The sequence below is a fragment of the Mustelus asterias genome, chromosome 4, assembly GCF_964213995.1.
Source record: "Mustelus asterias chromosome 4, sMusAst1.hap1.1, whole genome shotgun sequence".
NCBI lineage: Eukaryota > Metazoa > Chordata > Chondrichthyes > Carcharhiniformes > Triakidae > Mustelus > Mustelus asterias.
In genome coordinates, this window is record NC_135804.1 from 82,108,191 (window position 1) to 82,121,715 (window position 13,525).

General features: G+C 47.7%; 1 protein-coding gene across 3 annotated transcripts in view; it reads right to left on the reverse strand.

Annotated features, from left to right (window-relative positions):
* LOC144492339 (sodium- and chloride-dependent neutral and basic amino acid transporter B(0+)-like) overlaps positions 1-13,525 on the reverse strand; it is a 100,127-nt gene that overhangs the window by 31,305 nt on the left and 55,297 nt on the right. The window contains exons 3-5 of one of the 3 annotated variants that reach the window (XM_078210332.1): positions 12,357-12,488; positions 10,169-10,336; positions 7,977-8,115 (exon numbers count right to left, since the gene is read on the reverse strand). In XM_078210332.1, the coding sequence (XP_078066458.1) occupies positions 7,977-8,115; positions 10,169-10,336; positions 12,357-12,488 (439 nt within the window). Of the gene's footprint in view, positions 1-7,976; positions 8,116-10,168; positions 10,337-11,582; positions 11,666-12,356; positions 12,489-13,525 lie in introns of those variants that run through there. The other 2 variants (XM_078210334.1, XM_078210333.1) reach the window with 2 other exon arrangements.

Genomic DNA, 13,525 nt, shown 5'->3' on the forward strand with positions numbered 1-13,525 from the left:
CAGCGGAGTAAGCAGGGAGCAGAGTGAGAGCTGTAAGGGCTTTGGCTCTAAGGGCTTAGGCAGAAAGGGTGAGGCGGGGTAAGTTTAATTCATTTTGTTGTCTCTTCAATTGCAAATCTTAAGTTCAGTCCATGTGTATTCCGAGGAAAAGGGAGGGAAAATAGTTCATTGTTCCATTGGAGCAACTCTATCTGCTAGTGGTATTGGCAAGGTATCTAGAGGGGATGGGTGTGAAGGCAGTGCAATGTTCCCCTTGCAGTATGTTTGAGGTGAGGGACGACGTCAGTGTCCCTGCTGATTACACCTGTGGGAAGTGCACCCATCTGCAGCTCCACCAAAACCGTGTTAGGGAACTGGAGCTGGAGTTGGATGAACTTAGGATCATTAGGGAGGCAGAGGTGGCCATAGACAGAAGCTTCATGGATATAGTTACTCCAGGAAAGGAAAATAGATGGGTGACAGTGAGAGGGGCTGGGAGGAAGCAGTCAGTGCAGGGATCCCCGGTGGTCGTTCCCCTTAGCAACAAGTATTCCGTTTTGGATGCAGTTGAGGGGGACGACATACCAGTGGTGAGCCGCAGTGAGCGGATCTCCAGCACTGAGTCTGTCCCTGTGGCTCAGGAGGGTAAGGGGGAGAGCGGGAGGGCAATAGTTATTGGGGACTCGTTAGTTAGAGGGATAGATAGGAGGTTCTGTGGCAGCAAAAGAGACTCACGGATGGTATGTTTGTGACCGGATGCCAGGGTCCGTGACGTCTCGGACCGTGTTTTCCGGATTCTTAAGCGGGAGGGGGAACAGTCACAAGTCGTAGTACACATTGGTACCACGATGTAGGTAAGAGAAGGGACGGGGATTTAAAACAGGAATTTAGGGAGCTGGGCTGGAAGCTGAGAGCCAAGACAAAACATGTGGTCATCTCTGGTACGTTGCCGGTGCCACGTGATAGCGAGTTGAGGAACAGGGAGAGAGTGCAGTTAAACATGTGGTTGCAGGGATGGTGTAGGAGGGAGGGTTTCAGCTACGTGGATAATTGGAACACATTCTGGGGAAGGTGGGACCTGTACAAACAGGACGGGGTGCACCTGAACCAGAGGGGCACCAATATCCTGGGAGGGAAATTTGCTACAGCTCTTCAGGGGGGTTTAAACTAATTTGTCAGGGGGGTGGAAAAAGGAGTTGTAGTCCGGAAGTCAGTGTTGAGGGTAGTGAGGTATTGGGGAAGGTATCAAGGTCAAGGGTGGGTACCGGTAGACAGGAAGGTGGGTTGAAGTGTGTCCGGAACAAGGTAGATGAACTTGGGGCGTGGATTGGTACTTGGGACTATGATGCTGTGGCCATTACGGAGACATGGGTAGAACAAGGACAGGAATGGTTGTTGGACATTCCGGGGTATAGATGTTTCAGTAAGTGAAGGGAAGCTGGTAAAAGAGGTGGAGGAATAGCATTGTTAATCAAGTATAGTTTAAGGGCTGCGGAAAGGCACTTCGAGGGGGATCTGCATACTGAGGTAATATGGGCTGAAGTTAGAAATAGGAAAGGAGCGGTCACGTTGTTAGGAGTTTACTATAGGCCCCCAAATAGTAATAGAGAAGTGGAGGAAGAAATTGCTAAGCAGATTATGGATAGGTGTGGGGGTCACAGGGTAGTTGTCATGGGGGACTTTATCTTTCCAAATATTGATTGGAACCTTTGTAGGTCGAATAGTTCGGATGGGGCAGTTTTTGTGCAGTGTGTGCAGGAGGGTTTCCTGACACAATATGTGGATAGGCCGACAAGAGGTGGGGCCACATTGGATTTGGTACTGGGAAATGAACAGGGCCAAGTGTTAGATTTGGTTGTGGGAGAGCACTTTGGGGATAGTGACCACAATTCGGTGTCTTTTGTTATTGCAATGGAGAGGGATAGGGCCGAACGGCAGGGCAAGGTTTATAATTGGGGGAGAGGTAATTATGATGCGATTGGGCAAGAATTAGGAGGCATAAGATAGGAACAGAAACTGTCAGGGAAAGGCACTAATGAAAAGTGGAACTTTTTCAAGGAACAAATACTGTGTGTCCTTGATAGGTATGTCCTTGTCAGGCAGGGAGGAAATGGCCGAGTGAGGGAACCATGGTTCACAAAAGAGGTGGAATGTCTTGTAAAAAGGAAGAGGGAAGCTTATGTAGGGATGAGGAAACAAGGTTCAGATGGCTCAATTTAGGGTTACAAGTTAGCAAGGAATGAGCTGAAAAAGGGGCTTAGGAGAGCTAGGAGGGGGCATGAGAAGTCCTTGGCGGGTCGGATCAAGGAAAACCCCAAGGCTTTTTACTCTTATGTGAGGAATAAAAGAATGACCAGGGTGAGGTTAGGGCCGGTCAAGGACAGTAGTGGGAACTTGTGTATGGAGTCAGTAGAGATAGGAGAGGTGATGAATGAATACTTTTCTTCAGTGTTCACCAAGGAGAGGGGCCATGTTTTTGAGGAAGAGAAGTTGTTACAGGCTAATAGGTTGGAGGAAGTAGATGTTCGGAGGGAGGATGTACCAGCAGTTTTGAATAAACTGATGGTCGATAAGTCCCCTGGGCCTGATAAAATATATCCTAGAATTCTTTGGGAGGCAAGGGATGAGATTGTAGAGCCTTTGGCTTTGATCTTTGGGTCCTCACTGTCCACGGGGATGGTGCCAGAGGACTGGAGGACTGGAGAGTGATGAATGTTGTTCCTCTGTTTAAGAAAAGGAATAGAAATGACCCTGGTAATTATAGGCCGGTTAGTCTTACTTCGGTGGTTGGTAAGTTGATGGAAAAGGTCCTTAGGGATGGGATTTACGACCATTTAGAAAGATGCGGATTAATCCGGGATAGTCAGCACGGATTCGTGAAGGGCAAGTCGTGGCTCACAAATTTGATAGAATTTTTTGAGGAGGTAACTAAGTGTGTTGATGAAGGTAGGGCAGTTGATGTCATATACATGGATTTTAGTAAGGCGTTTGATAAGGTCCCCCATGGTCGGCTTATGATGAAAGTAAGGAGGTGTGGGATAGAGGGAAAGTTGGCCGATTGGATAGGTAACTGGCTATCTGATCGAAGACAGAGGGTGGTGGTGGATGGAAAATGTTCGGACTGGAGGCAGGTTGCTAGTGGAGTGCCACAGGGATCAGTGCTGGGTCCTCTGCTCTTTGTGATTTTTATTAATGACTTAGAGAAGGGGGCTGAAGGGTGGATCAGTACATTTGCTGATGACACCAAGATTGGTGGAGTAGTGGATGAGGTGGAGGGCTGTTGTAGACTGCAAAGAGACATAGATAGGATGCAAAGCTGGGCTGAAAAATGGCAGTTGGAGTTTAACCCTGATAAATATGAGGTGATTCACTTTGGTAGGACAAATTTAAATGTGGATTACAGGGTCAAAGGTAGGGTTCTGAAGACTGTGGAGGAACAGAGAGATCTTGGGGTCCATATCCACAGATCTCTGAAGGTTGCCACTCAAGTGGATAAAGCTGTGACGAAGGCCTATAGTGGGTTAGCTTTTATTAACAGGGGGTTGGAGTTTAAGAGCCGTGGGGTTATGCTGCAACTGTACAGGACCTTAGTGAGACCACATTTGGTATATTGTGTGCAGTTCTGGTCACCTCACTATAAGAAGGATGCGGAAGCGCTGGAAAGAGTGCAAAGGAGATTTACCAGGATGCTGCCTGGTTTGGAGGGTAGGTCTTATGAGGAAAGGTTGAGGGAGCTAGGGTTGTTCTCTCTGGAGCAGAGGAAGTTGAGGGGAGACTTAATAGAGGTTTATAAAATGATGAAGGGGATAGATAGAGTGAACGTTCAAAGACTATTTTCTCGGGTGGATGGAGCTATTACAAGGGGGCATAACTTGTAACCATAACTTTGGTTCATGGTGGGAGATATAGGAAGGATGTCCGAGGTAGGTTCTTTACTCGGAGAGTGGTTGGGGTGTGGAATAGACTGCCTGCAGTGATAGTGGAGTCAGACACTTTAGGAACATTTAAGCGGTTACTGGATAGACACATGGAGCATACCAGGATGATAGGGAGTGGGGTAGCTTGATCTTGGTTTCAGATAAAGCTCGGCACAACATCGTGGGCCGAAGGGTCTGTTCTGTGCTGTACTGTTCTATGTTCTATGTTCTATGTTCTATGACTGTCTGCCCCTCTACCGCGGCTATGTTCGAGGCCAGGTGTCCCGAAAGGGAGCATGCGGTGTCTGAGGGCACAGTTGATGCCTTCCGTGCCCACTGGCCACCGCAGGGACTGGGGTGTATTATTGGCCCCGTTAATCACATTTTAATTTGATGTTTTAAGTTTCCTTTCCTCTTTGTCTTTTGTTTTGTGCAGTTCCCCTCCTTTTTGGGAGCTGCCCCTTTTTAATTTGTCCCTTAGTTAATTTGATTTTGTTTATTTGGTTGGACACAAAAAGATGTCCCTGATTAAGGATCCAATTGATGGGCCAGTGAGTCTTTGTCTTGTTCTTAACAGGGGGTGTCAGTTCCTCTAACAGGGGGTGTCAGTTCCTCTGACACCCCCCCCCCCCCCCCACCCCTGTGATAGACTGCTGACTACTAGCACCCTGTATACTGCTGTTAGAATTTATAAATAAAGAGATTTTGGTGAAGGGACTTCTTCCTCCAAAGTCTTATTACAAGTACCTTTCTCACAAGCTCCATTATTTGTTTCTATATAACAGTACAATAGTGAGAGATGGCCATTTTAAATATCAAATCTAGGTTCAGTTTGGTCAGAGATAGGAAATAGCTAAGGGGAGAGGTTAATTGTGGGATTTTTTATGGGCCCCTTACATTGTATAGTTAATGTAAAGGGGCCCATAAAAAATCCCACAATTAAACTCTCCCCTTAGCTATTTCTTATCTCTGACCAAACTGAACCTAGATTTGATATTTAAAATGGTCATCCCTCACTATTGTACTGTGATCCGTTATTAACAGAGTGTCCCCATTATATTTCCTACCTTCCTGTCCTTTTGAAATATCAAGCACATTCAGCTCCTTCGTATTGTTAAACATGGTCAGTTTAATGTGGATAAGTGTGAGGTTATCTGTTGTGGCAGAAAAAATAGAAAGGCAAATTATTGGGCGGTATTTTACGACTGTGATGCGCCTGTTTTTGGGCACGTTGCAGTTGTAAAGTTGGGGCGTAAAGCGATCAGCACAATTGGCGCCGGTTTTACAACAATAGGATTTCCGATGCAGTCAGCCTCTCATCGGAAATGGGCAAGAGACAGGTAAATTTGTTGAAATTTATTTAAATAAGCATTTCAATGTGATTAGTGAGCTCAACGCTCAATTGTCCGGGCTCGCCTACCTTTATAGCGACGGAGGTTGAGGGGAGACCTGATAGAAGTCTACAAGATTATGAGAGGCATGGACAGAGTGGATAGTTAGAAGCTTTTTCCCAGGGTGGAAGAGTCAATTACTGGGGGACACAGGTTTAAGGTGCGAGGGGCAAGGTTTAAAGGAGGTGTACAAGGCAGATCTTTTTACACAGAAAGTAGTGGGTGCCTGGAACTCGTTGCCGGAGGAGGTAGTGGAAGCGGATACGGTAGTGAGTTTTAAGGAGTGTCTTGACAAGTACATGAATAGGATGGGAATAGAGGGATACGGTCCCCGGAAGGGTAGGGGGTTTTAGTTAAGTCGGGCAGCATGGTCGGTGCAGGCTTGGAGGCCGAAGGGCCTGTTCCTATGCTGCAATTTTCTTTGTTCTTTATGGCCTTGCCGAGAGTGGTTCTCACCGGCGAGGAATAGACAAGCTCCCACCAACGGGAGAGCAGTCGACTTGGCCTTGCCGGTGGAATCAGAGGCCATTGAGACCTCCCGGGGGCAGGGCTAATGGGAGGATGGGGCCCACTGCCACTCTGCAGCAATTGGTGGGGGTAGGGCAGCGGGACCGCGATTGGTGGGGGGTGGGAGAGAGAGGGAGCCCGCTGCCACTCCAGCGATCGGTGAGGGGAGGGCAACAGGACCGCGATCATTGGCGGGGGGGGCAGTTGGCAGGGGCTGCATCTTGGGCCGTGTGCCCCCGTGATTGCGGTGGAAGCTGCTTCAGGCTGCCTGCAGTAGCAGGGGCCTGACAGCTCTCTCTTTGTTTGTCACACCCTGCTACGGCTAATGAGCATGTGCAGCATCAGGGTCTGCACATGCGCGCTACCTCCATCTGTAGGCTTTCGGCCACATTAAGCCCCACCCACGAGCAACAGACTCGCTCAAACTTTTGCAGCCAGAGTGCGCATGAGGGGACCCAATAAACGGATCTGAATGGATCCGGGTCCATAGGACTCTAAAATCAGCCCCGCAGATGGAGGAGGTGGTTAAGAAGGCGTATGGTGTGCTGGCCTTTATCAATCGAGGGATTGAGTTTAGGAGTCCGGGGATAATGATGCAGCTATATAAGACCCTCATCAGACCCCACTTGGAGTACTGTGCTCAGTTCTGGTCACCTCACTATAGGAAGCATGTGGAAAAGATTGAAAGGATGCAGAGGAGATTTACAAGGATGTTGCCCGGATTGAGTGGCATGCCTTATGAGGATAGGCTGAGAGAGCTCGGTCTTTTCTCCTTGGAGAGACGAAGGATGAGAGGAGACCTAATAGAGGTGTATAAGATGTTGAGAGGCATAGATAGGGTGGACTCTCAGAGGCTTTTTCCCAGGGTGGAAATGGCTGCTACGAGAGGACACAGGTTTAAGGTGCTGGGGGGTAGGTACAGGGGAGATGTTAGGAGTAAGTTTTTCACACAAAGGGTGGTGGGCGAGTGGAATTGGCTGCCGTCAGTGGTGGTGAAGGCGAACTCAATAGCGTCTTTTCAGAGACTCCTGGATGAGTACATGGAGCTTAATAGGATAGAGGGCTATAGGTCGGTCTAGAAGGTAGGGATGTGTTCGGCACAACTTGTGGGCCGAAGGGCCTGTTTGTGCTGTAGTTTTTCTATGTTTCTATGTTTCTATGAAACTCTCCCAATTCCACGCCCACCTTACATGCAGGTGCAGCATGTAATAAAAAAGGCAAATTGGATGTTGGCATTTATTACAAAAGACTGCAGTATAAAGATTGGGAATTGTTGGTGCAATTGTGTAGGGTGTTGGTGAAACCATATCTGGAGTGTTGTGTCGAGTTTTGGTTCCTTATTTGAGGAAGGACGTGGAGCATTGCAGGCAGTTCAGAGGAGGTTCACCAGATCGATTCCGAGGGTGAAAGGGTTGATGTATGAGGAGAGATTAAACAGTTTGGGCTTATTCTCACTGGAGTTTAGAAGGTTAAGAGGGAATCTGAGGTATAATATTTTCAAAGGGATCAATAGAGTAAATGTAAACCAAATGTTTCCTCTATGGGGCAATCTAGAACAAAAGGTCATAGGTATAGTTTGAACAGCAGTAAATTTAAAACTGAGATGAGGAGGAATTACTTCTCGCAGAGGATGGTGAATTTGTGGAATGTGCTGCACCATAGCGCAGTGGAGTCTAAAGGAGAGTTTAGCCATGATCTGATTGAATGGCAGAGCAGGCTCGAAGGGCTGAATTTGCTTACTTTTGTTCCAATGTTCCCTGTTACCAGTTTCCCCCAATTCAGTTCCCAGATCTATGGGCTAAACACAATACCGAATTCAATTAAAAATGCAGAGAAAGGGATGTTGGTCACAGTTAATTGGAAATGTTTAATCTTTTAAGAATTTTAGTGGTGAATCACTTCCTTAAAGAAGTAAATTTTTAGAAAGTTCAATAAATGTGTCACTGTATAAACGTCAAAAGTAAACCTGCAGTGTTAGAAACCAGGGAGTTGTTAACTAATGAAAGGGTCCCTGTTGTGATGTTGTTTTGTAACAGGTATACGATGTAAATAGCACCTCTATCTGAATCAAACAGCTTTTCACTCATTAAACAGGACATTCCCCCAACTAATCTTCCCAAGAGGAAGCTGCTGGTACAGCTGTGCAGGTTATAGGTGCAGCTATCTGTCGTCATTTACTTACTCCCAGTATTGCTCACTTGGACCCTGGTGAGGAAGGTAGATTTCTGATCCATTTGGACAAGTTTCATTGTTTCCATGCAGCCATGTTGTATTAACGATTTCAAAATATCCATCACCCAGAGTGAGGTTGCAGAGTGGATCTAGAAAATGGGGAATGTGTTTTAGAATTACATTTCACTGGGAATGAGGCTGTCATTTCTAGTGATATCATCAGGGTCACTGTTTCACTCTGACTGAATCAGTTCAATCACTTATATTACAATGAGGGACGTTACAAATGGGTTAGAAATTAAAGGTATGGGGGCGATTCTTCAGTCTGGGAGGATCGTGCGTAGGCTGATTCGTGGGATTCCCGCAAGCATTCATGCCATGCTTGCGTCTCCCAGGCGCGGATTTCTGGCATAGTTTGTGCAGTGCCGGAAATCAACTGGAAGGCAGGGCTAGCATTTAAATGGCGTTTTACATACTATTTAAATGTTGTTAGCGGGCCCGGACTGAATTCTCCAGGCACGCTAGCATCTCCCATCCCAGCAGAGTGTTTCACTCCAGCAGGGGTTACCAAAGCTCGCCACTTTCAGGGAACTAGCAGGACGACCCTGTGGAGTGAAGGGGGGGGGTGCAATCTGGGCCCCTCTAGGAGGTCAGGCGGAAGGGGGTAGTGCCCTCGGAGCATGGACACCCTTGCAGTACCAGCCTGTGCCCTCTGGTACTGCCCAAGGGGCTAGGTTCCTTTGCCCAGGGGGCACCTTGGCAGTGCCAAGGTGGTGGGGCCTATTGGGGGGCAGAGCCTCGGGTGAGCAGTGGGGATTGGGGGGGGCCACTCTGCATGGGGATCGATGTGGGCTAGAGGCAGACCAGCGACCAGGGCGGGCTTGCCCAGGAATGGTTAGGGGGCCATGATGGGGCCGTGGGAGGATTCGGGGGAAAGCACTGTGGGGGATCCTCGGCTGGCCAGCAAACGAGACTGACACTTCAGGGCCACTGTGCATGTGCAGGGGCCCACTGGTTTCAGCCCCTCCAGAATAAATAGGCCCCGTCCCCTGAAATCTAATGATATTCATGCTGGTGGCCTCTACAGTTCACAGAGTGTAGGAGATCCTAGTTTGAACTCCCACTGAAAAAAACGTGATTTACTCCAGTTTTCCCGCAAATTTGACACTTACCTCCTGAGGTGGTGGGGGGCGGGGAGGGGGGGGCGGGGAGGGGGGGGGCGGGGAGGGGGGTGGGGGGGAGGGGGGGGCAGGGGGGAGGGGTGGGCGGGGGGGTAGGGGGGCGGGGGGGGTTGGGGGGAGGGGGGGCGGGGGAAGGGGGGGCGGGGGGGAGGGGGGCAGGGGGGAGGGGAGGGCAGGGGGGTAGGGGGGCAGGGGGGTTGGGGGGAGGGGGAGGGGGGGTGGGGGAAGGGGGGGCGGGGGAGGGGGGGGCGGGGGGTTGGGGGGGGCGGGGGGGCGGGGGGTTGGGGGGGGCGGGGGGGGGGAGGGGAGGCCGGGGGGGGGGGGGGGGAGGGGGGGCGGGGGGGCTGGAGAGGGTGGATCTTTCTGCCTGAGATAGGTGGGGAGGAGGGGGGAAAGGTGGTCCACTGCCACTTTGCCTGAGATCAATGGGAGAGAAGTGGGGTCCACTGCCAATCTGCCCGAGATCAGTGGGGGGATGGGGGGGGGAGGGGAGTCCATTGCCACTCTGTTTAAAATCAGTGGGGGTGGGCGGGGAGTGGGGGGTTGGGAGTGGGAGGGGTCCACGATCGGTCTGGGTAGCGGGGGTTAGGGGGATAAGGGGGTCAGTAATGTTGGGGGGAGGGGCAATATCTGTGGGGCCCAGGGGGAGGCATAATGCGGCCCAGCAGGGATGTGGTAGGGGCGTGTTATTCTATCTTTCCTGTCTGTGCATGTGCAGTTGGAGGCTCCGATCAGAGCTGCAGGGTTTCGGGCACGTTAAACCGCGCCCACAGGCTTGTGCAGCGCAATTCAGAATTGATGATACTTTTTCAGGCAGAGTGAGTATGGGGGCACCTGAGAATGGGTCTAAAAGTCGGATCTGAAACAGTCCCAGTTTCAAGTCTGCACAGCACTTAGAATCAAAATGGTAAAATAGGGCCCTCTCAGTCTGAGGTGGAGGGAAGATACAACCAGGCATGTGTGCCCACCAGAAAGGTCATTGAGAGCTCAATGCTGTACCCAATAGAAGCTCAGACAGTACCTTTGGGAGTCCTGCTGCATGTTTCATCTGCACCCCACCAACTGAAGCAGTCTGACCACGGCAGGGGGGATTGGAAGGAGGCGAACAAGTAGTACAGGCTGTAGGCGATGATGCAGTTGTAGGTGATGTCAATAATCGTACTGGACAGGATCATAGTGATCCCCACACCTTAAAATAGAATGAGTAGGAACTTTGATTAGAAATTATATAACATTGTTTTATTTCCAAATAGATTCCTCTGGTCAGTCCACACAAACCAATCATGTTTAGTTGTACTCGGCTGCATTGAGTATTTCTGCGGTTATCTGTATGTTAATAGGCTTCAGAATTATTTCAGATTAAGAAAATTGCCAAATGGTTTGATACAATTAATAAAATGTATAATTTTTAAATCTAAAAATATGGAATTTTTTACATCTGATTCCGAATTCAAGCATCTCAGCAAAATAATCTAGATAAATCTAATATATAAAGATAAAAAGAGACAGTTATTCCCTTTTTCCTTTTTTCACCTGGGAAAGCCAGGAAATTTTAACTGTCTGTAACCTACAGTGAGAAACAATTACCTCCATCTAACTTCAGAACTATCCCACATATAGCATTTCATTTTGTTGACTTTAAAGGCCAAGTTTCTCACAGCTGGCTGCCACAGAAGGAAGCCTCTGCCCTCAGAAAACAGCTTATCGACTGACAATGTGAGCAAATCCAGACTGGATATGCTCATGAAAATAATTAAAAGTAAACTGATTCCCTTATCACTTTCTAATTCTCTGAGAAAATAAGCAGAAATTTGTTAAATTATGCCAGTTAGCTGTTAAATGCTTCCCCGTTTTCTAACCCATTCTGGGGTTTGTTCCCACACATGCTTCACACCATTTCCATCTAAGTGTATATTTTTCACCTGAGAACCTAAATAATTAACATTATCAATTATTAACTGGGAGGGAGATCCTGGCAGGGCCCAGTTGTGCCCTCGTGCAATGATTTAATGCACATTTACATTTTGAGACGAGTTGGCACTCAGTAAAAGGATGCTCCTTGGTCTAAAGACACAAAGCTCTAGGGCTTTCACTGTTGTCTGGGACTAGTTGCATAATTGACATGCGCATATGATTTCATTTTTTTTACATTTTAAGTACCACAGCAGCTCTCATTATTTCTCACAAAACTCTCATAACTTGTTTACTTTTTTTTATTATGCTTGTCATTCGAAGGCATATTACTAAACACGGAGAGTGAGATTTTCCAGCCGTGCTCACCTCAAAACTGGAAAATCCCGCCCGAGGTCAACAGACCTTTGCATGGTTTACCCCTCCACCTGCTACAATTCCCGTGGTGGGCGGGACACGAAAACTCCCCCCAGGGAGATTGTATTCCTGCCCCTACTTTATATCAATGGAAAATATTTGCTCACATGTTTAAATCCCTTTCAGTAACCATCGAGTTGCTGAGAGCTGACAACCCTCCAGGATTGGCCTGCAGTGTCCAGGAATTGGAGACCAATCTCCAAGACACTGTTGTATGCAACCCTGGAGAAAATTTATAAGGACATTTTAAAAAATTGTATTATTGTAATTTTATTTGAATATTTCTCTTCACCAAACACAAACAGAATGAAAATATTGTAAAGGGTTGTTTGGCTGACAGTCATCCAACTGGGTAAGGAGTCTTTGTGCATTCCAATTATGTAGGGAGGCAGTATTTCACAAGAATGGATTTGCTGGCTGACCAACAGATGGTGTGTGGGGACATGTCACGTAATGAACACATTTAGTCAAAGCTGACAACCCTGGTTTCTAAATGAATATAAAATTTCAATGAACTGTCATTTATTTCAGAAAAGTGAAACATGAAATTAACATCAATGCTAATGACTCGGTCTCAGTTAAAGAGTTTTCCAGATATTATGTCTAATTCTGACTAAATTGTGTATGAAAGAAGAAAACATTGCATTTGCTGTGTCTGCCGGTTCACTCTATCTATCTTTGTAAAAGCAAATAGCAGATTAGATTACAAACAGGATGTCAGCATGTCTGGCTTTTGACTCCACGTACCAATGTGAATTAAACACTGGGGAATTTTCACAGTAACTTCATTGTAGTGTGAAGTTTACTTGTGACACTAATGAATAAACTTTAAACTATTTTTCATTTAAACTACTTCCCTTTATGGCTAAATGAACATTAACCTTGCATCACTGGCACGGCTTTCCACACTGCAACAGGTCCAAGGCTGGCAAACTGCCCAAAGGAAGATTCCAAGAAAAACATCGGCATTGCAATGAGTGCCAGCATGAGAGTGTACGGAATAAGAAACACACCTGGAAAATATAGGAAAGGAAAGATGTATGGGTGTTAGATTTATTCATATTTTTTGGAATGCAAATTAAACAACTGAGCTAATTTCATATTAACACAGGGACTAAACATTGTCATTGACAATACAGTATGACTGCAGATTACAATTTTGTCCATTTGAATACTAAACAACCAAAATGAACATTCAGGCTCTCGATCCTATTGTAATATTGCAATATTCTCAATTTTCTGGTCCATTTCACTTGAGATCCCCAGATTAACTGACACAAAGTTATTTTCATTACTTTTTCACGGGGTTTCTATTTTACGAGTTTAAGTGAAAAGCGGAAGTAGGCCGGGAGCGGGGTGACCTGGGAAAAAAAGAAAACAAAAGCGTGCGGGAGGGAGGTTTAAAAAGCAGGCCGCACTATCCAGCGGGCAGCGTTGTAGCGGGCAGCGGAGTGAGCAGGTAGCAGAGTGAGGGCTGAAGGGCTTTGGCTCAACGGGCTTACGTGGAAACGGGCGAGGCAGGGCAGGTTTAGTTCTTAGTTGTTTCACCTTTTAAATCTTAAGTTCTTTCCCTGTGGAATCTGAGGAAAAGGGGCATTATGAATGTGAAGCCAGTTTGCTCTTCTCAGTGCCGGATGTGGGAGGTCATGGAGTCTCCTAGCCTCCCAGAAGTGCATATCTGCGCTGGGTGCGTCGAGCTGTGGCTCCTAAGGGACCGAGTTAGGGAACTGGAGCTGCAGCTCGAGGACACTCGTCTGGTCAGGGAAAACGAGGGGGTGATAGATAGGAGTTATAGGCAGGTGGTCACACCGGGGCCACAAGAAGCAGGCAAGTGGGTCACAGTCAGGAAAGGGAAAAGTCAGGTGGTAGAGAGTACCCCAGTGGTTGTGCCCCTTAAAAATAAGTACTCTTGTTTGAGTACTGTTGGGGTGGACAGCCCACCTGGTGGAAGCAGCAGTGGTCGTGCCTCCGGCGCGGAGTCCGGCCTTGTAGCACAGAAGGGCAAGGAAAGGAGGAGGAAGGCAGTGGTGATCGGGGACTTTACAGTGAG